The sequence below is a fragment of the Alosa sapidissima genome, chromosome 4, assembly GCF_018492685.1.
Source record: "Alosa sapidissima isolate fAloSap1 chromosome 4, fAloSap1.pri, whole genome shotgun sequence".
In the NCBI taxonomy this organism is placed as follows: domain Eukaryota; kingdom Metazoa; phylum Chordata; class Actinopteri; order Clupeiformes; family Clupeidae; genus Alosa; species Alosa sapidissima.
In genome coordinates this window covers 8,799,316-8,824,815 of record NC_055960.1, presented here as the reverse complement: position 1 = coordinate 8,824,815, position 25,500 = coordinate 8,799,316, and the positions used below count along the sequence as shown (strand labels likewise).

The window sequence follows — 25,500 nt, the reverse complement described above, 5'->3', positions numbered from 1 at the left end:
CGCAGGGACGTTAATGACTTAAGGCTTTTGGGCCTTGTTATAACAAGCACAAAAATGGATCACATCAGTTCTGTTTTAATCCCAGTGGTTTTTAACATCCCTTTCCTCACAAAATCTGCTCTCATTTCGGAAGAGGTTTTCAGACCTACAGTAAAGACAGATAGATAGATGGTATGACATTCTCAACTTTATTAAGAGTGTCAGGGGACTGGGTCATCAAATATGTATTCACGTGAATGCAAGCGTGCAAGATAAATTCACTGTATCGGTTGGAGGATACTGTTTCAGCATTGGATTTCTCGGTGCGGAAAAAAAATGATAGATCATTCCTCAAAGTCTCATCAGGAAACGCATCAAGCAAATTTCCTGTTATTGACTCACATCTTATACCTGATTGAGACTCATCACATGGCTGTGGGCAGAATGACAAACAGAAAAGGCAAGAGGTTAAAAAATGGAACCCGGATCAATAGCGATGACTGCCAAGGCTGTGGAGCGAAGGTCAGAGTTCTCCATCCCTCTGAACAGATGATGGAAGAACATAATCAATCTCAACTAATACGATCTCTCCTTCTATCTCCAGCGTGATCCGCTTCCATTTTTTGTCCACCGCCCAGTATTATTCTCCCTCTTTCCGACCTCCATTTATTACCCACAACACAGCCATAGATCTGAGGGGGTGAATGAGGTGGCAAAGCAATATTTTTATCTTTGAAAATATTTATCAAAGGCATCCTTGTCAAGCACTTTTTGGCCCCTATTCATCCTCTCTTCCCTGTTATGAAGAGATTGAGTTTGATATACCAGCATACAGTGTGGTAATCCGTCTGCGTAAGAGATAGATGATGTCTTTGACAAGACAGATCTTGTCCCCCTAGAGAGTTAATATTGAGCAGTTCCATTTCACATTGCAGACGTGATTGACTTGTTCAGCTGTTTTTTATTGATATCTGCTAATTTGCTGAGACATTCCTTCAAATAGAATTCAAACTTTGTTACCCTCATTTTTACTTTTCGAATGCTGCCAACGTCAAATTGCAAAGTAATTATAGCAGACCACAGAAAGTTTGCGACATTGCTATCAAAAAGTTAAGGCCACAATGTTTTCAGGACAAATTTGTGTTTGGCAGTCACTATTTATCTGCAGCCCGAGCTGTAATAATTATAGACCACCATCTGTGTAATTTTCTCAGTTTATGAAAATAAACCTTTGATATTCTGGGTAAGTAATGTGTGTACAAAATGTTTATTTTTCTCTTCAGATTTCTGTTTCGAAAAGGAATGTCTTCCATGCCTTCTTCACTCCTAGATTTTTTTACAGTTATCGGGTTTGTCTGTGTCTATTGATAAGTGGGCACTAATGCTTGTCATCTCTCATAATACCATCCCTTGCACTTCCGCAGTGCTTATGTTCCCCTCCTCTAATGTGGAAGTGCAAAGCAGACATGGCATGGGACTCATCCACTCGTAGGTGAACTGAATTGATGGATTGCTCTCCCCCGGCCCCTCAAGTGAGGCTTGCTAGATTTAATATGCCGTACTCCTCTGTCACATTCTTTGGCCTTAAGAAGTGCATCACCTCACACAGTGCAGGGTAATCCCCCTCAATGATAAATGGCATGAGAAATGTGGGTGAAGGTTTGTAAATACATCATACATATTTTCCAGAGTAAACACGTTGAACCAATGCTGTTAGAGAAATCCAAACATTGCCGTTGGCGGGATGGTTGTGCTCATATTCCGCAGCTGTGAGCCCCAGACTGGTGGATAGCCCCCCTCTCCCACCCCTCTCTCTTTCTTTCTCTCTCTCTTACTCTCCCTTTCCCTCGCTCTTGGGAGATATTGTAGTTGCAGAATGTATAGACTAAATATCAGCTCCAGTGTATGGGCTTGAAGCTGCCCCTCAGGCACGCCAGCCTGGCTCCGCTTATTTGGACCCATGAATTATTAATGTCCCACTGACTTTCCTCAGGTTCCCTCTCCCTCTCATCTCCTCTCCTTCTCTCCTCTCTTCTCCTCCTCTCCTCTCCTCTCCTCTCCTCTCCCCTCTCACCACCACCAGCAGCCATGAGTGTGGATGGCAAAGTCTGCTGTGTACAGTACATGTTGGCACATTTTCATTCTTATTTCCATTTTCTCTCTCTCTCTCTTTCTATCTTTCTGTCTCTTGTCCACAGCCAGAAGAACCGGGTATCTACACAGGAAGCACTTCATTTAAAGACAAAAAAGAAAAGAACAGTTGGATGGGAAAATAAGAGACTGTTTTGACCTTGGAAAATGAAGATGCTGTTGCCATGGGAACTGTTAATCCTTCTGTCACTCAAGGACTGTCTCGCAGGTAAGATGTCCCCTAAGTCGTCTTTGATACAGCACACCTGATCTGCATGCGTCTCAGCCCCTGTGGGGGGAAACAGGTCTTTTCGTGCCTTCTTCCCCATTTCGTCATCTCCTGGTGTCTTCAAAAAGCCTCCTAATGCTTTTGGCAGTTTGGATCCACACACTCCTGTGGTTCCACTGGCTTTCCATCAAAGCTGTCATCATTGGAACAATTCACATGCATTATGCATAAAACTCCTGTAATGGACAATGGCCTATATGTTGTTGCACTGTATTATTGGATTTGATTTATTTATGCATTTATTACAAGTGATTTAAAGGAATAAGTTCACCCTGGTAAAGAGTATTGTTTCACTAACTAACAATGAGCCTCAAAGGTGTGGTAAAGCAATATTAAAACAAATAAACAAACAAAAAAACACTTTGCCGAACCATGTTTTTATATGTTGAGCTTGTCCTCTCATCGCACCCTCTCATCATACTCATTTCTTTCACCTCTGGTTCATACTCACAAATAACCGTCTTGTTTAGATCAAGGACAGACTTAGCTCACAACTGCTAACCTTAACCCTGCAACCTTTTCTGAGATTATGAAGCTTTGTAAAGCCATGGACTCATAAAGCGTATTGCTCTCCAATTCATTATGGTCCTGTTACTCTCCTGTAGCCCTCAGTGTTCGTGCATTTTGCATTTTGCTTTGCTGGAAGTGTGATATAGCAGATGACCTTTCACCTGTCAGAAAATAATCAGATGAGGTTTGGAGCTTGGAGCACACACACACACACACACACACACACACACACACACACACACGCACACACATACATACACAAGTATAATAAGCCTGGATACTTTTGGAATAAACTTCTCCAGCCTATTTTACACAATCTCAGACTGAAGTGGCAAAATGCCTGCCTAATCAGAATCTACCAGTACATCACATTCAGTCTCAGGTTTGAGGTAACAGGAGCTTCCCAGCGTCTGAATGAGCATGTGATTACAGAGCCATTTACATTTTTGCCACAGGTGATTCCTGATTGCATGGCTTAATAGTGAGGCTGCTTAGTACTGGTTCATCTGCATATTATCCTGTCCTGCTTTTGATACTATGTCAGACCCTCACTTTGCTGGTAGGGGGTCTTGAGAGTTCTGCCTTCATGTAATGCAGATTCAGATTGCAGCGTTGCATACATGACAGTGGATTTATTATATATTTTATACACTATGAGTGTAGCACGTGATAATCTTGAGTTCATCACAGGTCAAAGCCATTATATGTTCAGCCAGTGCCTGTGGGTATACAAGTCAAGTACGACATTTACCCCTGGATTCCATGAAAGATTTTTTTTTAAATATGTATATATGCACAACCTGGCTTTGCATACATATTTACTGCTGTGTTGTTTTGGAAACAGCCAGCTCATAGGTGACTATAGGAGCCTTTGCATTTGATGTAATGTCACACAAAAAGACTTCATTCCCACCGACGTGTGACCCCTCCTTGAAACGGGTCATTAATTTACTTCATTTAAAGGACATACAAAGGGAGTGAAAGCAGCGCAGCTGCTATGGAGCAAAAAGAGAAAAGGGAGGCCTGCACCTTAGGCAAAGCGCTCTCCCACTTTCATTAGGCTGATGATGCGGGAGGGAGCACTTCGCTTTGTCCTCGTCAAGGTGAGAGACCTGTAAAAATGCATATCATCCACCACGCGGGAGGCAGGCAGGCAGGCAGGGAGGGAGGGAGAGAGGGAGAGGCCCATTTGCAGGAGCTGAGAAGTGAGGAGGAGAACCATGAGGGAGAAGACCCACTTTGTCATGGCGGCGGCGCAGGCGGGCGGCGAAGACGATTAGTTCGAAGAAGCCGCGGCGTTTATCCATTTAAGACAGGATACATTTCACCAGAGTAATTATCCTAACACGAGGTAATTATGGCCCTGGATCAGTGTTTTTGGCTCCCGCTTACCCAAAACAACAGACCTGACATGGCTGGCGTGCCTGTCAGTGACTGCCAGGGAAAGGGATGGCACGTTAAATCGGGTTTGGATTCCAACAGGAGAAGTGAAAGCTGTGACTACTGCGTGGATTTGCCTCTCATGTGCTCCAAAGACTCAGCTAATAAGCACAGTGAGCTATCTGTAATCTGTTAATTACCCCTCTTGCTAACTGGAAAGCTGAGGGTTTGTCTTAGAGCTGCATTCTGGTCCTAATCTCTTCTGCTAGGAAGTTCACACGAGTACCAATATTCCTGCTTCCAATTAGGGTGATAAATGCCCTGAAATTTACTAGAAAGAGGTCATTATCATCATGATCTTGATGATGATCATCATCGTCATAATTATTACATCACCCAGGAGGTTATGCATTTGGTGGAGGTTATTTGTTTGTCTGTCGGTCTGTTTCTCAGTAGGATTACGGAAAATAACTACCTGCCTGATTCAAAGGGCCAATAACATTTTTGGACAGATCCACAAATAACAGTGCAAGAAAGGGCATTTGTCTGAATGCCCTTCTGGCTCTTATTGTGGTGGTAGTCTCTAAGTTTGTTGTTTGTCAAGTGGAGGATTTGAGAGTAAATCAATAACATGTCCACATGCATAATGTGTCTTAATGTAATCCTGTGGATGGACTATGGATGATACTGTATACTACGTTACTGTATTTGACCGTATGCTGTGTTCCTCCTCCAGAGAGAAATATCCGGCATGGGCCTGTCTTCACTCAAGAGCCCAGTGACAGCGTTTTCCCGCTAAACTCTGAAGATAACAAGGTGTTCATTAACTGCAAAGCTAAAGGCAACCCCACTCCACATTACAGGTGAGTGCCTTTTTCCCCCATTAGCTCATCTCAGCTGCCTCAACCAATTGTAATACATTTACAGACTAGAGGTTATTGTGTGATTGTTTACTCTCTGAACACCCTCCAGATGGAAGTTCAACGATCAAGACATTGATATTGACATGGACTCCAACTACAACCTTGTGGAAGGAAACTTGTTGATCAAGAGACCACAAGCCAGCCAGCATGGCGGCATGTATCAGTGCATAGCCAGCAATGCCATTGGAACCATTGTCAGCCGGGAAGCTAAAGTGCAGTTTGCATGTAAGCAGCATTTTAATCATCAAAACACCCTTTTCTTCCAGTTAACAAGGAAATGTTACATTATTTTAATTACTTTCCTTAGGAGCCTGCAGCTTTGTAGTTGTATCGCCACCTATGATTTTGCTTCTTTCAAACCATGTCTGTTTAGCGTATTGTGCCATTGGCCCCCATTCTAAGCATTGCCCCAGCACCTGTCACAACATGAAATGATGCTTTGTCATATTTCATTACCCGAGTACGAGCTGAGATAGCATGGCACATGTTTAGCGGAAATGTCTGGAGGGTGTCTGTTGAACACCTGCTCGATGTGTTTGGCTTTCCAGATCCAGATCTTACAGGTCTGTTATTGTCCTGATATGGGAGTGAGCCCACAGGGGAAGCATCGACCAATCAATAGGCTTTATAAAATGATATATGTTTAGACCTGAAAACAGCCATGTTTCAAGGAGATAAAGATATATCCTGTTTGAAATGTTCTAGCTTTGTTTGTTTTTTTCAAAATCAATTGACAGTTTCTCTTAAGTTTAATACTTACTATTATCATTTATTATTTCTGAAAAAAGAAAATATGTCAGGTAATGGAAACACAAGTTGAAGCCAAAAAGTCTCTTAGTGCATATCTAAAATGATGTGAAACTCATCATGCCTGGCACCATATTTCAAGCCACCATACATTAATACGTCACTGAAATGTGATACTTTGTTACTGTAGAGTGTCTCATAAATCCGTGAGGAACAACAGTATGCATTATATCCTAATGTATGACCACATGAAATGTTGCATAAAGGAAAATTCTCCTTTAGACAGACGATGGCAATATTATTCCATGCAACCCCATGCTGCATGTGCGATTAAGATGCTTACTTAGCCAGCTGAATGAAATGACTGATGGCTTTATTGTGCGGCTGATATTTGCCGGGTCATCCCGTGGGATCTGAGTGGTATTTCTAAAGGTTCTGGTCCCGAGTGTGGGTGCCCCCCTCCCCCCCTTCTCTGTGCCTGCCTGGCAGTGCGCCTAATAAAAAGTAATGGAGGACCTTTTGTGTGTGTGTGCTTTGCATCCTCCCACAGTCCTGCAGCCGTTCAGCAGCAAGCCGAGGAACGCCGTGTTGGTGCGAGAAGGTCAGGCGGTTGTTCTGTTGTGCGGTCCGCCCCCTCATTTTGGAGGTAAGGTTCACTGGGGTTCGGTCACTCCACTCCAGTCGCCTCGCCTCGCCTGCCTCTCTGTCCCCCTTTCTGCTGGTGACCTTTGTGAACATGGGCTGCCAAATGTAACTTCTGTCAAATTGCTCTCCAAGTCGATAGTGGCGGTCTGTTAAGTGCTGGGTGTCTCATTGTTTTGTTTAAGTAAGTCGTGTTAGTGGAGAGGAGAGTGTGCTACTCTTGGGTGTGCAGAGGAGAGATTCATTGCACTTCTAAAAATCTGGTTGTGATGCTGCCCGTTTCCTGTAAAAGAGAAAACCTCTGCCTTCTCTCTGAAGGCACTCCGGAGGACAAGGTTGTGGTCCCTTTTTTCCCCAAACTATTTTAAGTCAACTGAAGAGCTCGCCCTTCTCCTCCTCCACCTGAGCTGCTGATTTTGATTCTCGAGTCTCTGAGCTCTTTTTTCCAGCATGTGACCTGTGTCCTTGGAATGCAATATGAAAATATATCATTGTGTGTGTGTGTGTGTGTGTGTGTGTGTGTGTGTGTGTGTGTGTGTGTGTGTGTGTGTGTGTAGGTAGGTAAAAATAAAGAGCAGGTAGCGGTGGCTCATGCTGGCCTATGTATCCTGCCCCCTCTGCAGTGTGGTGGTGGCTCTGCGTCTGGCTGCAGCTGATTAGCCCTCCTCAAAGCCAGCTCACACCTCCGCCACCACACCATGCCACCAGCGCCATTTCATGCCAGTCAGCGCGCCACCATTCCTCCCACTCTCTGTGTCCCCAGCCCTGCCTGTGGTCACCAAGACACCAGCTCCTCTGTCTCTCTCTCTCCCTCTCTCTCTCTCTCTCTCTCTCTCTCTCTCTCTCTCTCTCTCTCTCTCTCTCTCTATCTCTCTCTGTCTCTCTCTCTCTCTACCTCTCTCGCTCTACCTCTTTCTATCTCGCTTTCCCTCCCTCTCCTCTCTACTTCTCTCTATCCCTGCACTGCATGTCTTCATCTCTTTCTTCACCTTTCTTCACGGCTATGTCTTTGATGTGAGATGGCACTGGGCCCAGGTGCATTTCAAGGTTATGCAGGTTTAAAACAGTTGTCAGTTGGGTAAACAAACCAAAACTGCCTTGATGCTTGTTTTCAGCATTGGGAATAGTCATAATCTTAACAAGCTTGGAGAGTTTTCGTTGTGAGAAGGAGAATTCATGGAAAGCGATAGAATCTTCTGGAAGCTCAAAAGCTTCTTTGCTGTGCAGTGCTCTCCATCCACAGTAAATGAAGTGCCGAGACATTCTGGGGTTGAAAGGCAGCTGGTAGTTAGTTGAGAACTGATAATGGGCAAGTGCCTGAAGAGGTAGAGGAGGAAGAAGAATGGAGGAAGAGAAGGAGGAGGAAGAAGAGGAGGAGGAGGAATAGAAATGAAACAGAGATCCATTCAAGTGTGTGCTGGAATGAGCTCGGCTCCAGTGACGATGTCTTGTCTGAAGATTTAAGATGATATGCCCGGCAGAGCTCTGGTGCTTTGGGACTCAGGCCCCTTGGAGCAGTGGGGCCCTTTGCACTCCTCTCTCACACCTCTCCCTCCTATAACCCCCCCCCCCCCCCCCCCGGCTGATAATCATGAGAGGCCTGTCACTCTGCCATGGCTCCCCCTCTAATGTTTTTAATGCACTGCTTTTCTCTCCAGACAGGCGGCTGCTACTCTTCACTGTCTACTCAATTGCGAGAGAAAGAGAGAGGGAGAGAGAGAGAAAGAGAGAGAGAGAGAAGGGTAGAGGGGAGACAGAGAAAAAGAGAGTGGCTTTAGGGTATAATGTGTTTCTGATCACTGCCAACACCCTGGCCTACCCTTCCTCAGCCTCTGCCAGCCTCACATACGCAACACACACACACACACACACACACACACACACACAGAGACTCGTGTTAATGCCCTCCTACCACCACACCACACACACACACACACACTCACACACTTGGCCCTGCTAATAAGCGCTCCTTAATTTGACATTGATGTTTGCAGACCCCGCTGCACCTCGTTCCTTTTCTGTCTCATTAAGAGCGGCCACTGCTAGGAAGGGGCTGTCAGGACTAGAGGGACATGCCCCTGATCACCATAACATTTCTTGAAGTCTCAAATTACTTTGCAGCCCGTGTGATCGGACAGTGTCAATGGAAGCTGGCCATCAACTATCAAAGGGAGGAGACGGAATTAAAAAAATCAATCCTCTTCCGCAGCAGCGTGTGTGTATGTGTGTGTGTGTGTGTGTGTGTGTGTGTGTGTGTGTGTGTTTGTGTGTATGTGTGTGTGTGTGTGTGTGTGTGTGTGTTTGTGTGTATGGATGTGAGTGTGTGTGTTTGTGTGTATGTGTGTGTGTGTGTGTGTGTGTGTGTGTGTGTCTGTCCTTGGAAGGTAGCATCATATTGCTCTACAGCATCACAGTGGAACTGTAATTCATAATGGTCAGTTGTCTTGGTTGCGGGGGATTGTATATTAGACTGTACTGTAATCATGTGTGTTTGAGCCATTACCATCCAGCTCTTGGTAAAATCGCCAGACCATCATAAAGAAAGGGATTTGAAATAGCAGAGTTGTGTTATGTTCAGTGTGATATGGTTGATTGCTAATACACACAGCGAAAGAGTCAGACACACACACACACACACACACACGTGTATTTATGATTATTATGTGCTATACAGTTGTCACGTGTGTGGCGAAAGAGCTTATGCTAATAAGACTGCCAATTGTTCCAAATTATAATTCCATCCAGGGCTCATAGCGTGAGCAGGATGCCTGAAGTAAATTCAATATGGAAATATTATTCATTGAGGAGTATTTCTGCTCTGTCGCAGCGTAATCGCTAATGTTTGCTGCTTGCTGTGCAAATGTTTGTGACTGTCACCTGGTCTCTTCTGAATGATTAAAATGAGTAATAACGTCTATTGCTGAAGTAGGTGCGAATGCAGTGAACACACACGCACACAAGCTGCCTTTGGCGCGTCTGTGTTCCTCGTAAAGGCTCAGTCACGAGCAGAAAAGCCCAATGTGCTGTAGGCCAGGAAGCACAAAGGCACAGATAGGGCAAAGAAAGCACTGAAACCTCAAAGGCAATGACACAAGCACGCATCATTAATCACTGAAGTGGCAAAAATAAATGAGCGCTTTTTACAATTATACCTAACCTGGGAACGCGCAGCATGCGCAGGATGGAGTTTAAATAAGGCCTTGGTGTGTGGAGCGCGGTGGCGTACTGTGAGGGGACTTTTTCGTGGCGTTGGATGAATCATGGCAATCTGTTTCTGCGGGTCTCCACGGACATGCTGGGCACCTTTGCCAGGGCTTTGTGTTCTTTCCGTGTACTTTCACCTTGTGCTAAAGCATATTTCACCAGCCTTTGTTATGCAGTGTATGTTCTGACTAGGCCAGCTGGCTTATAGTGTATATTCTATATGCTGTACATCTGATTTAATGGAAAATATGCAAACCTCAGGTAAGATCTATCAAACTGCTATTCTTGGATAATTTGGATAACAAAGACAAATTTGAAAATGTATTGTGTGTTTATCCATCACTGAATGTTTGATGATAAGGATGATGTGATGATGTGTTTTATGTGTACGTGTCCCCAGAGATCAAATACTCGTGGATTTTCAACGGGCAGCCGGGGTTCCTGGTCCGCGACAAGCGACGCTTCGTGTCCCAGCGAACGGGCAACCTCTACATCGCCAAGGTGGAGGCGTCGGACGTGGGCAACTACACGTGCGTGATGAGGAACGTGATGACCAACGCCACCGTCTTCAGCTCCCCCTCAACCGTGGTCCTGCGCTCGGACGGTGAGCCCATGCCGGACAGCAGACCTATAACCCAGGACACTCGCAGTCGCAGGAAACCGGCCTGTGCTGCTGCAGGAGGTGGCAGAAACAGAGGGAGGGAGGGAGGGAGAGAGAGAGGGATGGAGGGGAAGAGTGTGAGTGATGAAGGGAGGGAGAGGGAGAGCAGGGGTTTTAAGACAGCAGGGAGGCATGGAGTGTGACGCCGTTTGTTTAGCCCCGGCTCTGTGACACCGAGCGTGTGTGTGCTCATCGCCTCTCAGCTGCACCAGTGAGCTCTGTAGGATGGAGGCATATACACACAGCGAGAGAGTCAAAAACACACACACACACACACACACACACACACACACACACACACACGTACATAGATAGTCATACACACACACTCATGCACACATACATACACATACACACACACACACACACACACACACACACACACACACACACACAGACATCTTCACAAAGTGAAGATGCACACATATAGTAGATAGTAGAGAAGCATTGGCATATACACACGGGCATTTTACGAACACAAACATGTGGCAACAATGAAATCCCTAAACTCTGTCTCATAAACTCACACATACATACATGAGCACAATGATACAGTACATCAAATAAATGCTCACATGCATGAAATAGATTCACTGATAAGCACACTCACACACTGTGCATTTACACATAAAGAAACAAACACACATATGGTCGCACAAGTGTAGATGCATTTACATATGCAAGCTCACGCAAGGCACCAGAAGGCCGAATAACACAGCACCAGTGCTTGTTTAATGTTCCTTGTCCGTTTGCACATAGACATTATGTACAGTCAGTAGTATGGAGATGGCACTGTGTACAAACAGCAGCTAGCCAGTGGAGATGGTCATTAGTGTGCCCGTGGGCAGCCCAGGAATGGAGATATTTGGAAATCCAGTGGTCAGACAATTTAGCAGATTGCAAATAATAGAGATGCTGGTCATTCTCTGCCCGTTTTGTTTATCTCTGTCTTTGTTTGTCCATTTATTTGTTTGCTTTGGCAACTGCAGCTGTGATGGGCGAGTACGAGCCAAAGATTGAAGTCCAGTTTGGAGAAAACATCCACGTTGCCAAGGGATCCTCGGTCAAGCTGGAATGTTTCGCCTTAGGAAAGTAAGCGCCGCCTTTCTGTGTTCCGTCAGGACCCGGGGGCCTTGGAGAGAAAAGAGCAGGGCTGCTCGACTCTGCGGGAGATTATCACACTCACACTCGGCTGTGCAGTATATCAATGCAGGTCTATTTGTGGAAAATGTGACTGCGGCCCGTCTGCGCCAGAGACATGGTAGTGGAAATGTGTACACATTAGCTGCCTAAATAATGGATGGTGGCGTATGACAGCAATGTTAAGCAGTCCTGGGTGCTTTGAAGGAGCATGGAGAATTATTCATGGTATTATGATGATGTCAGAGGCCTAGGTGAAAGACTCTGACTCCTCTGTGTATGAGCCAGAGTATTGACTGGCTTGGAAACATGGCAGGCATGCACTGAGCACCTTTATCTACAGCGGAACCGACAGCCATGGTTTGTTCATTGACTTTAAAGCTAGAGTCGTCATGGCTCATTGCATACGTTTGATTCTCAACCTACACTTAAAGCTAACGGGGGTGAACTGCCATGAGAGTCACAATGCTTTAAATTCAATTAGCCCTTTATCGATTTCATTGATGTATTGATTTTGGTTGGGTTTTTTGTTCTATTGTGTGTTGCAAATGTGGCGTAAAACAATGACACCCGCGCTGCGGTGAGCTGCGGCACGGTTGCGGCGTGACCTTGGCGTGACCTTGGCATGACATTGCTGATTGTCTCACCCCAGTCCAGTGCCTTCCATCTCGTGGCGGAGAGCAGATGGGAGCCCACTCCCTGGCAAGATCAAAATCAACCACTCCAACGGGGTTCTGGAGATCCCGTACTTCCGCCCGGAGGACGCCGGCCTGTATGAGTGCATCGCCGAGAACGCTAGAGGACGAAACGTAGCCAGAGGACAGCTCATTTTTGACAGTATGATAAGATTACAGATTTGTACAAATATTGTCATGATAATTGTGTTAAGCAAAACACATTTTCTTTACATTGCCTGAGAGAATGGAACGAGAGGAGGTAGATATCTGAGTATTAATTAAAATCAAAAATATATGTAATCAATATATGTCATATGGCATATGTTTTGTGTTGATTTCTTTGTTGCACATATAGCTGTCAAAATCACAGTCGAGGGGGAACAATAAGTATAGTTTTAATTAAATGAGTGCTGAAGGAATATCCTGGAAATAGGGGGAACCAGTCAGCTGTAGCTTCTGGATGGATTTATTGTATTCCAGTTTAGCAAGTCTAATTAAAATAACGAGACCACAAATCATAGTCTGCATTTTGCCAGAACTAAGGCAGGGTATTATAAAGACAAGATAATCTGGAATTAATTTGTACCAATTAACCTTCCAGTGATGTGCTTTTGAAGAGGTCAGGCTGTTGCTTTCTAGTTGGAAAGCCATTAGTAAAAAGTCTGCCTCAAGAGTTGGGGGGGGGCACCTCTAAAGATGCCTCTGAACAGACTGAGTTGCTAATGACATTTGAGTATACAGCAGCAGCAGCAGGAGCAACTCAAAACAGGTGCTGCCATTTTGGTTGCATGTTATTTGTCTGATGAGAATGTAAACTGGGCTGGTTTCCCTCCCCCCATTTTTTTTTTGTTTTTCTGTTGTTGGCTGACCTTCTAACAAAAGTCATTCTGACGTCTGACAGATGTTGAGCATCTGCACTGGGCACAGACTCTGAGGGACGCGCACATGGCCATCGAGGCCAGCCTGCAGTGGGAGTGTCGGGCTAATGGCAATCCCAGGCCCTCATACAAATGGCTCAGGAACGGAGAGCTCATCACGACCGAGGTAAGGCCACACTGGCAAACGCCTGAAGTCACGTGGACCCATAACTCACTGAGCATTACCTACAGGAAACATACAGTAAAAGACCAGTGACTAATTAGTATATTATTATAGTATTCATTTCATTATAAAAACAAATTGACTCAAGTGTTTATTTGACTGAACATTACCTAAAGGAAGTATAAAAGACCAATGACCTATTATTATATTATTATAGTATTAATGACTACTATTGTGAATAAGTTACAATTCAAAACAACTAAACTAACTAAATACAAGGTTACTATTTGACTGTGCCATTGATTGAACTATTGATATTATTGTTGTATTACTAGGATAGAGTACGAGTGGAGGAGGGCAGATTATTCATCACCAACATCAACGTGATGGACGCAGGGATGTACCAGTGCGCAGCAATGAACCAGCATGGGGTCATTTATGCCAGCGCTGAGCTCAAAGTAGTGGGTAAGCAAAAATAGCAACCAAAATATCAGCAACAATAACAACAACAACAAGCACAGCAGAGATGTGCAGGCAAGGCAAGGGCCAGTAATCCAGTGTGAAGTGATTGACTGTGAGGTGGGGGGGATTTGTTTGGCAGCGTCGCCGCCAGACTTTTCCAGGAACCCGGTGAAGAAGTCCACGCTGATCCAGCAGGGCGGGGAGGCCATCATGGAGTGTCGGCCGCACGCGTCCCCCCGAGCCTCCTACTCCTGGCGCAGGGGCGGCGACTTCCTGAAGAACACCAAGCGGTAACAGCACCTCGCCGCCAAGCGCTTGAACTCCCGATAGTGATAGCAGAGATGTTCTCATAGAGGAAGATTTGCTCTCTTAGCTGTTCTCCCACTGACATAAGAACGTAACTACAGTAGCCTTGGCTTGGATCACGTCTACTGCTCCGTGCTGTGTGCCCTGTGATGATCATGGCCAGAGACGTTTTGCCTGACCTCATTCGCAAGGTCAAAGTGAAGCAGTTGCTGACACTGAGCACCAAAGCACCAACTCTTCTTGCCTTTTAGTTCATGGCCTGGCTAGATCCCCTGGCAGACTAGTAATTTATCTGCAGTGCTCAACCTTGCCTTGAGCATACGAGGTGGAGCAGAATCTCCTGATTATGAGCTTGTTAGTTACAGGTGATCGCTGCAGCGCATTCGGGGGAATAAAATACCCTCACAGGCTGGAGTGGACAGAGCAGATAGGCCTGAAAGCATGACCAGACGGGGCCCATTGCATTGTAGGCATCCCTGCTGGAGCGGAACTGTCTCACACATCATGATTAACTTACGGGGCCGGCAGAACTCGCTGAAACAGAGGCACCATGCAGATGTGCAGGGTGGTGATGAAGGGAGGAGGGGAGGGAGGTAAGGAGGGGAGGGGTGTCAGGGTGGAGGTGTAAATCTTCACTTTCTACCCCCTGGGATGTCTGCCTCTGATTCTTTACTTTTAATTTGGAGTGTTGTGAAAAATGGGCCTTGCAACCCACGTCCACACAGGATGGTGGCGACAAGGACACACTGAGGTTGGGCGGTGATGGGGTGAAGACACAGCAAACAGCAAACGTGGATTGTGGTGAAAAGTGCAGATTTATTTACAGTGCTATAAAAAACGTGTTCCGGCACAATGCCAACAAAAAATACTTTTCCGAAAAAAATAAACAAAATTCAACCAACCGGTTTCTCAATTCAAGCACACTTCGTAATTCCAATAACACTCTGTATCCAACCTCTCAGCAAGCTGATACTCCATACTCCCACCCTGAGGGCAAAAATCCCTTGCTTTAAATAAAGCCGTCTATCACCTCTAATTGGTAGATACTAATATGCCAGGGTAATTTCCTCTATACAATGCTACATCATACATTATACATATATCACAATCATACATGGAGCATAATTCAACATAATGTCCATATTATACAATAATAACATTTCAATATATGTATAATTAAATAATAATTACACTACAGTGCAGATAATCACTTTATATTGCAACAATAGTTTCCCCCACTCAAAACAACACTTTCCCCTGTCCCAAACAGGGAATAAAATAGCCATTGCCCTGGGGCTCGTGTTCCTTGGGGAAACAAAGTGATGCAGGACCAGGAAGTGAAAGTAAGAGCTATCAGTGTATTGTTAATGCTTGTGTGCACAATGTAAGGACTAACGGACTGCCGGACTGGAGTAGAATCCTTCAGCAGAATCCTGCTGCTGTTGTGGGGTGAGATGTGTGATGTCGATCTCTCCTGCTGGATGGTCTGTGAGGAAGAACTGCTCCAGGATGTCTTCCTCCTCCTTCACTGCTTGTACCAGCAGCTGCTGGCTCAGTGGCACCTCTCTCTCGTGCCACTCTTTCAGCAGGTTAATGTGGAACACCTGCTGCTGCTTCCTCCTCTCTGGCATTTCCAGTTCGTAGGTGGTGGGCTCCAGCTTCCTGTTGATGCTGTAAGGTCCCTGCCACTTGGCCAGCAGCTTGTTCTCCTCGGTAGGCAGGAGTAGCAGAACTTTCTGGCCTGGCTGGAAGGTTTGCTGCCTTGCTCTCTGGTCATACCAGCTGGTCTGAGTCTGTTGCGCTTGGTGAAGGTTGTCCTTCACCAGGTTGGTCATCTCCTCCATCTTCTCTCTCATGGTGATGACATAGGTGAGTATGTTGGTGGTGGTCTCCTTTGGCGACTCCCAGGCATCTCTGAGGAGATCAAGTGGGCCCCTCACCTGTCAGCCAAACAGGAGCTCAAATGGGGAGAACCCCGTCGAGGCTTGGGGAACCTCCCTGTAGGCGAACATGAGGTAGGGGAGCCAACGGTCCCAGTCCTTGCCGTTGGAAGCCACAAACCTCCTCAGCATGCCCTTCAACGTCTGGTTGTACTTTTCTACCAGACCATCCGTCTGGGGGTGGTAAGGAGTGGTCCTAATACCCTTAATCCCCAACAACCCATACACCTGCTTCATGGTATTGGAGAGGAAGGCTGTTCCCTGATCAGTTAGTATCTCCCTAGGGATCCCTACCCGGGAGAATAACTGCAAAAGTACGGGGGCAATAGTTCTAGCCGTGACCTTTCGTAGGGGAAAAGCTTCAGGGTAGTGGGTGGCGTAATCACAGATTACCAGTATATATTGGTGGCCTGCCTGTGTGCGTTCTAAGGGGCCAACAATGTCCATTCCTATCCTAGTGAATGGCACATCAATAACTGGGAGAGGCTGTAGTGGAAAAGGCTTGACTTTGTGTTTGCTTGTGAGTTGACATGTGGGGCATGTTTTGCAGTGTCTGTGTACATCAGTATATATGCCTGGCCAAAAGAATTTGCCAGCTATTCTCTGGAGTGTTTTTACACTCCCCAAATGACCTGCCCAGGGAATGTCATGACCTAAGGTCAGTATCTTGGGTCTTAAAGGAGAATTCCGGTGTGATATTGACCTAAAGTGTATTGAAACATGATACCGAGTGTGAACGTATGTCTCATAGCCCATCTCGGCTTGTCCCCTGCACTCCAAAATCTGGCGTTACTTAGCCGATGCTACCAACAGCTTTTTCAATAGTGGTGCTTCGGCATCGGGCTAGCCATGCAAATAAATCACCGTTTTACACCCATTTATGAGGCTCAATGTATCTCCACACTTCATTGGTAGACTTCTGAGGGCCCTGACATTTAAAACGAGACATTGAGAACTTTGAAAAAGCACTGGTAGTTTACATACAAGACGATTTATACAGACAGTATCTTCACAAAGTTTAGCGTTTGCAGCCATCTTGAATTTAGTCACGATAAGTCGAGCAACGAGTAAGAATGAACAGGTATGATAAGGGATCAGATTCCAAAAATAATTCAGTGGAAATGCATGGATTCCAGTTGCTGCTACTGGAAGAAACTGGAGTGTGGAGATACATTGAGCCTCGTAAATGGGTGTAAAACAGTGATTTATTTGCATGGCTAGCCCGATGCCGAAGCACCACTATTGAAAAAGCTGTTGGTAGCATCGGCTAACTAGCGCCAGATTTTGGAGTGCAGGGGACAAGCCGAGATGGGCTATGAGACATACGTTCACACTCGGTATCATGTTTCAATACACTTTAGGTCAATATCACACCGGAATTCTCCTTTAAATAATAAGACTATGGGAGACTACTAGCTGTTCAGTGCTGCTCCCTTCAGGCTGGTGATATAGCAGGCCCTGTTGCACAAATAAAACTCTCCTGAAAGGGCTTTTGCCTGGCCGGTGCTCACCCCTTCAACTTCTGTAGCCTTAATAAAGAGCTCTTTTAGGGACTCATCTTGCCTCTGTAGCTCTTTAAAATCACTGGGAACCTCCCATACATAGTCTCGGGCAACAGGAACCGGTTCTGGCTCTGACTCAGCCATGTGTTGAACTGTGCCTAACAGCTTCTCTCTTCTGCGCAGCTGGCTCTTAGCAGTATCTGTAACAGCTTTTGGGCTTCTGTCTTGGTCTGAGGCCTGGTTGCAACCATACTCACAGGCAGAGTAGACTGCACCAGTTCTGGCAGTATGAGCACATCCTGGCCAAAAACAACTGGGTGGCTCAACCCCTTAACAATACCAGCTTTAAGCTTGTAAGTCTGCTCTTGTACCTCGAGACAGATATAGGGTACTCATGCTCATCTCTGTTGACACAGCACACTCTGAGGCGTCACCCTGTCAGCGTTTCGGGCTGATCCACCAGGTGGGGTTGCACGAGAGTCTGGGTGCTGCCTGTGTCAAGAAGAGCTCTTGCTGGCCTGCCATTTACGGTGACATCTATGATCTGTACCCTGCCAACATACAAAGGGTCTTTAATAGGCCCAGGGATGGCACACATAGAGCTCTTTGCTCTCTTGACAGGGCATTCTCTAATAAGGTGTCCTGGCTTACCACAATAGTGACATACATAGCTGTAGCATGGGGGGTGTGGATGTAGGCGGGCTGGTAGGTCTGGTGTGAGCATTGTGCTGTGGTGGGTAATGTCTGGTGCTTGGACCCCTATTCTGCTCGCTATATCTAGGACCAACTCCACTCCCATACCCCACAGACCTACTTTTAGACACTGGTCTGCTGGAGCCTTGTTGGCGGAAGTCCTTTGGTCCATGGCGAGCAGCAAGAAAAGAGTCCACAAGCTCTGCTGCTTTGTGTCCTGTGTGTGGGTCGTGCTCCTTGACCCACACCCGCACATCTGGAGACAGGGAGCGCAGGAACTGCTCCAAAATGAGGATCTCCCCAATCTCCTCAGTCTTTTCGGCCGGCTTAATCCACTTGCCGTACAAGTCCTTTAGCCGGTTGTAAAATTCTCTCGGGGTCTCCCCCTGCAGGTTCGGGTCTCTGAACATCTGCCGGTACACTTCTGCACATATCTCGTACTTTGCCAAGATAGCATCCTTCACCTTGAGGTAATCCACTGCGTCGTACGGATCCATGGCTACATACGCAGCCCGTGCCCTACCGGTCAGATACAGCACCAGGAATATAGCCCAGTCTGCTTGGGGCCACCTGTAGGCTGTAGCCAGTCTCTCAAAGGTGGTCAAGTACTGCTCCACGTCGTCACCTTCCTCTAGCCTTGGCACGGCTGCTCTGGACCATGTTGCTGGAGACGGTGCCACCGGTGGTCTGACGGTTTTTATCTTGGGTTAGATGTGCGAAAGGCGCCGTTGCTTACAAACAAAAAGGTTGATTGGATGGTCAAAATGTCCAGGATTTTTGTCAGACACAGGTGGCAACCCTAGTACCACGTCATTCGCTATGATGTTTGCAGATGTTGGGTGAGTAACAGAAGGATGTGTAAATAACGATCGCGCATGAATGAATTGCGTCACGGTTGCCGGCACCGCGTGTAATTACAAACATTTGAAACTAAGTGCGTGCGTGCTTGTAAGCGTGTTTGATCGTGTAGGAGAAGGTAGTCAGCTTAAATGTTGCGGGTATTGTCAGGTGAGTTGGGGAAAAGGAGGGGCTACCTTTTCACAAGTGTCAGCAGTGGTGGTGGGTTGGTGTTGGGGAGGGAGGGAGTGAGTGTGTGTGTGGGGTGGGGGGGTGGACAGCCCAGGCAACTGCAACTGCTCTGCCTTCATATGGCCTCCAGCTTTAGGTATGGGGGGGCAGCTTAAAGGGAAGGAAGGTGGCATTGGTCTCTGATCAATACACGCTGCCACATCTCCACGGCCTTTCCGTAATTCACTGGACCTTCCCCAACACGCACGGAGGAGCATTGATTAGTTATCATATTCCATGGGCCGGTCACGGTGAGAAGGAGACTAGACAAAGACCGAGAGAAAGAAAGAAAGACAGAGAGAGAGAGAGAGAGAGAGAGAGCAAAAAGTGATTACACAGCCACTGTGCTTTGATGAGAATACAAAGTGTGAGGCCTGAAACAGTTTTGTTTGGTTCCCCACCGTTCTGTAAAGCAGATAGTTCTGTACTTTTATTACTACTATTTGTTTTGCAGCTCATTACCCTGTGGGTCATGTTCCCAGTGCTCCTCTATCACTCAGCGTTTGATGTTTTTGTCAATAAATCAGCGGAAAAAAGAGAAATGTGGCGTGTGCGAGACATGCTTCGGCGAGGCCCAGGCGGCAGCGGCCACGGAGAATACATATTAATGTTTAAGAGCTGCAGAGAAATTGTTTGATTTCTCGGCGAGCGGCTCTCGCCGAGCGGCTGTTTGATTTTCACAGCCAGAAGGTCACGGCAGCTGTGAGGGCACTGGATCATTTATATATGGGGCTTGTGTTTGTGTCCCGGCTCATCGTCCCAGGTTCCGCTTCTCTTCATCGCCAGACGGCCAGAAAGAAAATGGAATGCTGAATACGTTCCATATTGTTTTATTATTATTATTCTTTCTATCTGCATGCATCCCGCGTTCGCCTGAACGTTGCGTGAAGGTCTGCAGAAGGCCTAGGAGAGGTAAATGAGAGACGTGTCGCTCTGGTTGATGGTGCATTTTTTCATGGTTGGATTGGATCAGTGTCCTCTGTACCTTCTGTATTACCATCATATGCTTTCCGCCAGCGTCCCACTAAAGATCCCTACGATAGACTCCCAATCCACACTGTCGTTCACGGGTTGCAGCATCCCCATAGCCGTACCCCTCTTTATTGCCTTTTGGAAATGGCATTTAGTGTGGTGATAGCATCTCACACATGTCTTATAATGATAAGGACGGTGGTAAAGATTCAATCCTCCGTGAATCCTCTCTCCCTAGTGGAGTATCTCCCCATCTCTGCCTCCTGTCCTTGTTAGCCTGGAGGTCCTCCGGGACTGTTTTTATACAGAATACATATTTATTCCTTTGTGCTCTCCATAGCATGACAACTCTTCAGCAGCACTCTTTTTTTCTTGAATTAGGATAATTGCCCTACATTTTCCATTTGTCCATACCCTTTCTCCCTCCCTCTCACTCTCTCTTTCTCTCTCTCTGGAATGCAACCAACATCATTTGGTTGAAGTTATGTTATTAGTTTTAGATAACAGTAACACAGTCATAGGAGTCAGAGCCACACACACACACACACACTTTTAAACAGTGAAAAAGTCTGTTTTCCTGCCTGACAGAGAGACTAATCCTGCAGCGTTATGGCATGGCTCACTGATGCTTAGACGAGTCCGATAACAGACCCCCCTCCTCCCCTCTTATCAGGCGCACCATCCTGGAGGACGGGACTCTCCGCATCGCCAACGTTAGCAAATCCGATGGAGGCCGATACACCTGCGTCGCCCGGAACCCTTTTGGAACCGCCAGCAGCACTGGCACGCTGGTAGTTAAAGGTACGGACACAAGCGCCAATTCTAACGTTGTCACGGGAACGGGGAGGGAGGGAAGGGAAGAGAACGGGAAGGGAAGGTAAAAAAAAATAAAAACAACGGAAAATACTAACTCAAGCATGAAATTGATAATGAAATATATAGTTGTTTTATGTTCCTGTGGGTTTGACAGAGGCATAACTCATCCTGGGTTTTGTCAGCTGTGAGTTATTGGTCATAGTGATGGCGGTGGTGGCAGTGGTGGTGGTGGTGAGTGGTGGTGGTGGTGGAGGTGGTTGGATGGGGGGAATGCCTTGGCATCTGTGGTGTTCAGAGGAGAAATGGTCTCTTCCTTCCCAGGAAGTCATACATCGCAAGCTTAATTAAAAATGTGCTGTTGTTGCAGTTTCCTGTTTTTGCTGGTTTAATATTGGATGCTTATACATATGCAATTTTTATCCATCTCCTAGCTGGCATAGTGGTTCCATTAGCCTGCATTATTCAGTTACGACGAGACTATATCAATAAAGCATTTTTTTTTACCCTCCACAAAATGTGTTAATTAAATCTGAGTAATTTAAGGCCATTTCTAAGTGATCACATTGGAGTTTTGCAGACTGTGACTGAGAAACAGACAGCAGTACAGACCAGAGGTCGCATTAGCAGATTTATAATGTCATCTTCTTTGTGTTCCTGAGGGGGAACCATATTGATTCATGGAGATCGCTTTCATCATTATTATTTTTGGCTCTATAGAATGGCAATAAGTGAATCAACACATTCTACCCTTCCGCCAGATTTGACTGAATAACACTCCATTTGACATGCCCCCCCCATCCTGCTTATTTGTTTATATATTTATTTGACCACTTGGCCATATTTGGCTGAATAACACTCCATTTGACATGCCCCCCCCCCCCCCATCCTGCTTATTTGTTTATATATTTATTTGACCACTTGGCCATATTTGGCTGAATAACACTCCATTTGACATGCCCCCCCCATCCTGCTTATTTGTTTATATATTTATTTGACCACTTGGCCATATTTGGCTGAATAACACTCCATTTGACATGCCCCCCCCATCCTGCTTATTTGTTTATATATTTATTTGACCACTTGGCCATATTTGGCTGAATAACACTCCATTTGACATGCCCCCCCCATCCTGCTTATTTGTTTATATATTTATTTGACCACTTGGCCATATTTGGCTGAATAACACTCCATTTGACATGCCCCCCCCCATCCTGCTTATTTGTTTATATATTTATTTGACCACTTGGCCATATTTGGCTGAATAACACTCCATTTGACATGCCCCCCCCATCCTGCTTATTTGTTTATATATGTATTTGACCACTTAACACTCCATTTGATGCTTTTGATGTGTTTTGTTTTTTTCCTCTCCTGTTCCTCCTTATTTGCAGAGCCGACCAGGATCACAGCGCCGCCCCTGAGCATGGACGCCACTGTGGGGGAGAGCATCGTGTTCCCCTGCGTGATCTCCACCGACTCCACTCTAGAACCCACCTTCAAGTGGTTCTTCAACGGCAAGCTCCTCGATTTCACCAGGCAGGATCACTTTGAGATGATCGGCGGGGTGTGTCTTCATGCTTTCCTCTCACGCTCCCACTGTGTGTGTGTGTGTGTGTGTGTGTGCGTGTGTTAAATACGAGACCTCTGCTGCGGTGAGGTGCTGGGTGTTGGAGAAAGAGAGAGACAGAAATCTGTGTGTGTGTGTGTGTGTCTTTATGTACGTGTATGTGTGTTTATGTGCATGTGTGTGTGTTAAATATGAGATCTCTGCTGTGGTGAGGTGCTGGGTGGTGGAGAAAGAGAGAGACAGAAGTGTGTGTGTGTGTGTGTGTGTGTGTGTGTGTGTGTGTGTACGCGCGCGTGTGTTGGGGGGGGTGGAATGGGGGGGGTGGATGTTGCAGCAGCAGGTAACAGCGATTTCTTTTGAGAAAGAGAGAAAAGCTGCTACTCTAGGAAAAAAAGCCCCCTCCAACAAACTTTATTGCTGAAAACAGTGCGCTCCCCAGGCATGAGGGAGAGGTCAGAGAGATAGCACTTCAAAGGCACCGGGCTCCCTCAGGAACACTCCTCAGACCTGACCAAAATCCTTGGGGGGCCTGCAACATTGTCTGCTACGTATTGTTTGCCACATTCTCATTGTGTGAGCAATCTCCCCCTCCCTCCATTTCTCCCTCCCTCTCTCTCTTTCTCCCTCCATCCCTCTCTTTCTCTCTCTCTCTTCCCCTCTGCGTTTCTCTTTTCTATTGCAGTCTAAATGACACTCTGCAGTTTTACTCAGGGCCTGGACCCTGAGGGGGCCTGAGGAGTGAGCTACCTGCTTGCAAAGCAAACAGACACTCACCAGTCGCCTTGATGATGATTTACCCCCAGTAGTCTGTTGGCCACACAAGGAGACACTGCAACTATTTGCAGGGGACTGACATTTCCTTTTGCCTCAGCCCCTCTCTCTCTCTCTCTCTCTCTCTCTCTGTATTCTGGAAGGCATGTTTTTTTTTATTACTTTTTGGTTTCAGAATATGGAGGTGGCAAAACATCTTTGCTCACCTTTCCCTCTTCCACAGGTGTGCAAGGTTGACATCTCATTAGCAAGCAGAGAGAAGAGGAGCTAGGGGGAGAGAGAGAGAGAGAGAGAGAGAGAGATGGAGGAAGCATTACCTTTGGCGCAAGCAGATAAGCCATTTTCAGGCCGGTTCAGCTTGGCTGTTTTTGATTGACATGTCTCGTGTTTTTTTTCTTTCACTCGGGGTGGAAGAATACTCTAAATGGCTGCTGGCCGCGGGGGGTATCCTTACCTTTGCCTTGGGGAAAGAGGTGATTTACTTCACAACAAACAAGTCATCTCTATCATCACAGGACAGGGCGAGAAGTGAGAGCAAGCAATTAGGTACATGTGCCATCTGGGTTTCAACATGCCACATACGGATTGTATCACAGGTATTTATAGTCAAGAGCACTGACACATATGCAGCCGCATATTATATTATCCTGCACAGGTAGAAAACTCCGGATTCAGAAAGTAAAAGTCCTTCCATGCATTGGTTCTACCCGTGCACTAGGGATTGGCACTAATTAGCTTATCTACCTGGCTGATGATGACCCGTGCTAATTAGAATGAGCTGCTTTAGTGAATGGTTGACACAAATATGTGCTAGGTCTTGCTGCAGCCAATGTTTTCCAACACTGCATATATGTATGTGTCTGTGTAAAATTGTACGTCCATTATGTTCAACAGGGTTCTGCAGGTGACCTGATGATCAGAAATATTCAGCTCAAGCACTCGGGAAAATATGTCTGCATGGTGCACACGTTGGTGGACAGTGTGTCGGCCGCAGCTGACCTACTTGTGCGAGGTACGGACTTCCACTTCAATGTGCTGGTACTTGGTATTCCACCCCTGCTGCAGACTTCATCAAACAGTGTGTTTGGGAGTGTGGAGGAGGTGGGGGGGGGGGGGGGGGGGGTGTATGGAAGAGCTCAGTACAATGCCAGTCCATTTCATTATTTGACCCAGAAAATCAAGCTCCTTCTGCCCACTTCTCTTTTCTTTTTTGCAAAGTATCTGAAATCGATCCATTAACGGTGCTCCTCACGTTCCTCGGGACGCCTTTTGTGTTGTGTGTCATCAGCTGAAAGATCTCCAGCTCGCCTCATGAATATTAAGGCCTCTGTCCTTTTGTGTTGTGCGGGCGCGGTGCGCTCCTTGGCTTGCTTTTGTGTGCTCCGTCGAACCTTGTCACCTGCCCTTTTCTGTCCGTCTACAGCAAGTCTTTGAGACCGCTCCTGACCGCTCCTGTCCCCCCCCCACCCCCGTCCCTCTCTCTCTCCTTATCAGGGTCCCCTGGCGCTCCCGAGGGCGTGGTCGTGGGTGAGATCACCGACACGACTGCCCAGCTCTCCTGGGTCCCGGGGTCTGACCACCACAGTCCCATCACCAGCTACATTGTCCAGGCAAGGAATCCTTTCTCCATAGGTTGGCAGGCAGTCAAAACAGGTACAATACCTCTGATTCAAAAGCACCTTTTACAGTACTTCAACCTCTTATGCGCAACTGTCACAGAACACAGTATTTAAAATAAAAAGAAAGAAAGCCTTTTGAAACACTCTCCTTAGCACCATGAATCATGCTATAGCTTGATCTCACCTCTGTGGGAGGCCATTGTCAACTGTGCAAAATGCTTTGGATTGTGGCTGCTGCATATCACTTTCTAATTATCTCCTTTTATCCTTGAAGTCTGTAATGAGAGATTGGATGAGAGTAACCCGAGTGTGCATGATAATAATAATACACATCTCTGGAACGTGTTCTGCATTTTCCAATGCCTTGTCACTGTACGTCTGGGCGTTGATGTGTGTGTCTATTTTTCTCATTCCAACATGTTCTAATCCCAGTGCCTGCGACCGTGCCTGGGCAGATGTTA

At 46.3% G+C, this 25,500-nt stretch overlaps 1 protein-coding gene across 5 annotated transcripts in view; it reads left to right on the top strand.

The window, feature by feature from the left end:
• Positions 1-25,500, top strand: part of LOC121707267 (contactin-4) — an 88,328-nt gene that overhangs the window by 52,550 nt on the left and 10,278 nt on the right. For 2 of the 5 annotated variants that reach the window (XM_042089686.1, XM_042089685.1), the window contains 15 exons: positions 2,178-2,338; positions 5,025-5,151; positions 5,261-5,436; positions 6,509-6,604; positions 10,205-10,408; positions 11,455-11,557; positions 12,258-12,442; positions 13,184-13,326; positions 13,659-13,788; positions 13,925-14,075; positions 20,940-21,067; positions 22,474-22,646; positions 24,315-24,432; positions 24,915-25,073; positions 25,472-25,500. The exon at positions 25,472-25,500 is cut by the window's right edge and continues 121 nt beyond it. In XM_042089686.1, coding sequence (XP_041945620.1) covers positions 2,278-2,338; positions 5,025-5,151; positions 5,261-5,436; positions 6,509-6,604; positions 10,205-10,408; positions 11,455-11,557; positions 12,258-12,442; positions 13,184-13,326; positions 13,659-13,788; positions 13,925-14,075; positions 20,940-21,067; positions 22,474-22,646; positions 24,315-24,432; positions 24,915-25,073; positions 25,472-25,500 — 1,983 coding nt within the window. In that variant the 5' untranslated portion in view covers positions 2,178-2,277. Of the gene's footprint in view, positions 1-2,177; positions 2,339-3,974; positions 4,012-4,141; positions 4,260-5,024; positions 5,152-5,260; positions 5,437-6,508; positions 6,605-10,204; positions 10,409-11,454; positions 11,558-12,257; positions 12,443-13,183; positions 13,327-13,658; positions 13,789-13,924; positions 14,076-20,939; positions 21,068-22,473; positions 22,647-24,314; positions 24,433-24,914; positions 25,074-25,471 lie in introns of those variants that run through there. The other 3 variants (XM_042089689.1, XM_042089688.1, XM_042089687.1) reach the window with 3 other exon arrangements.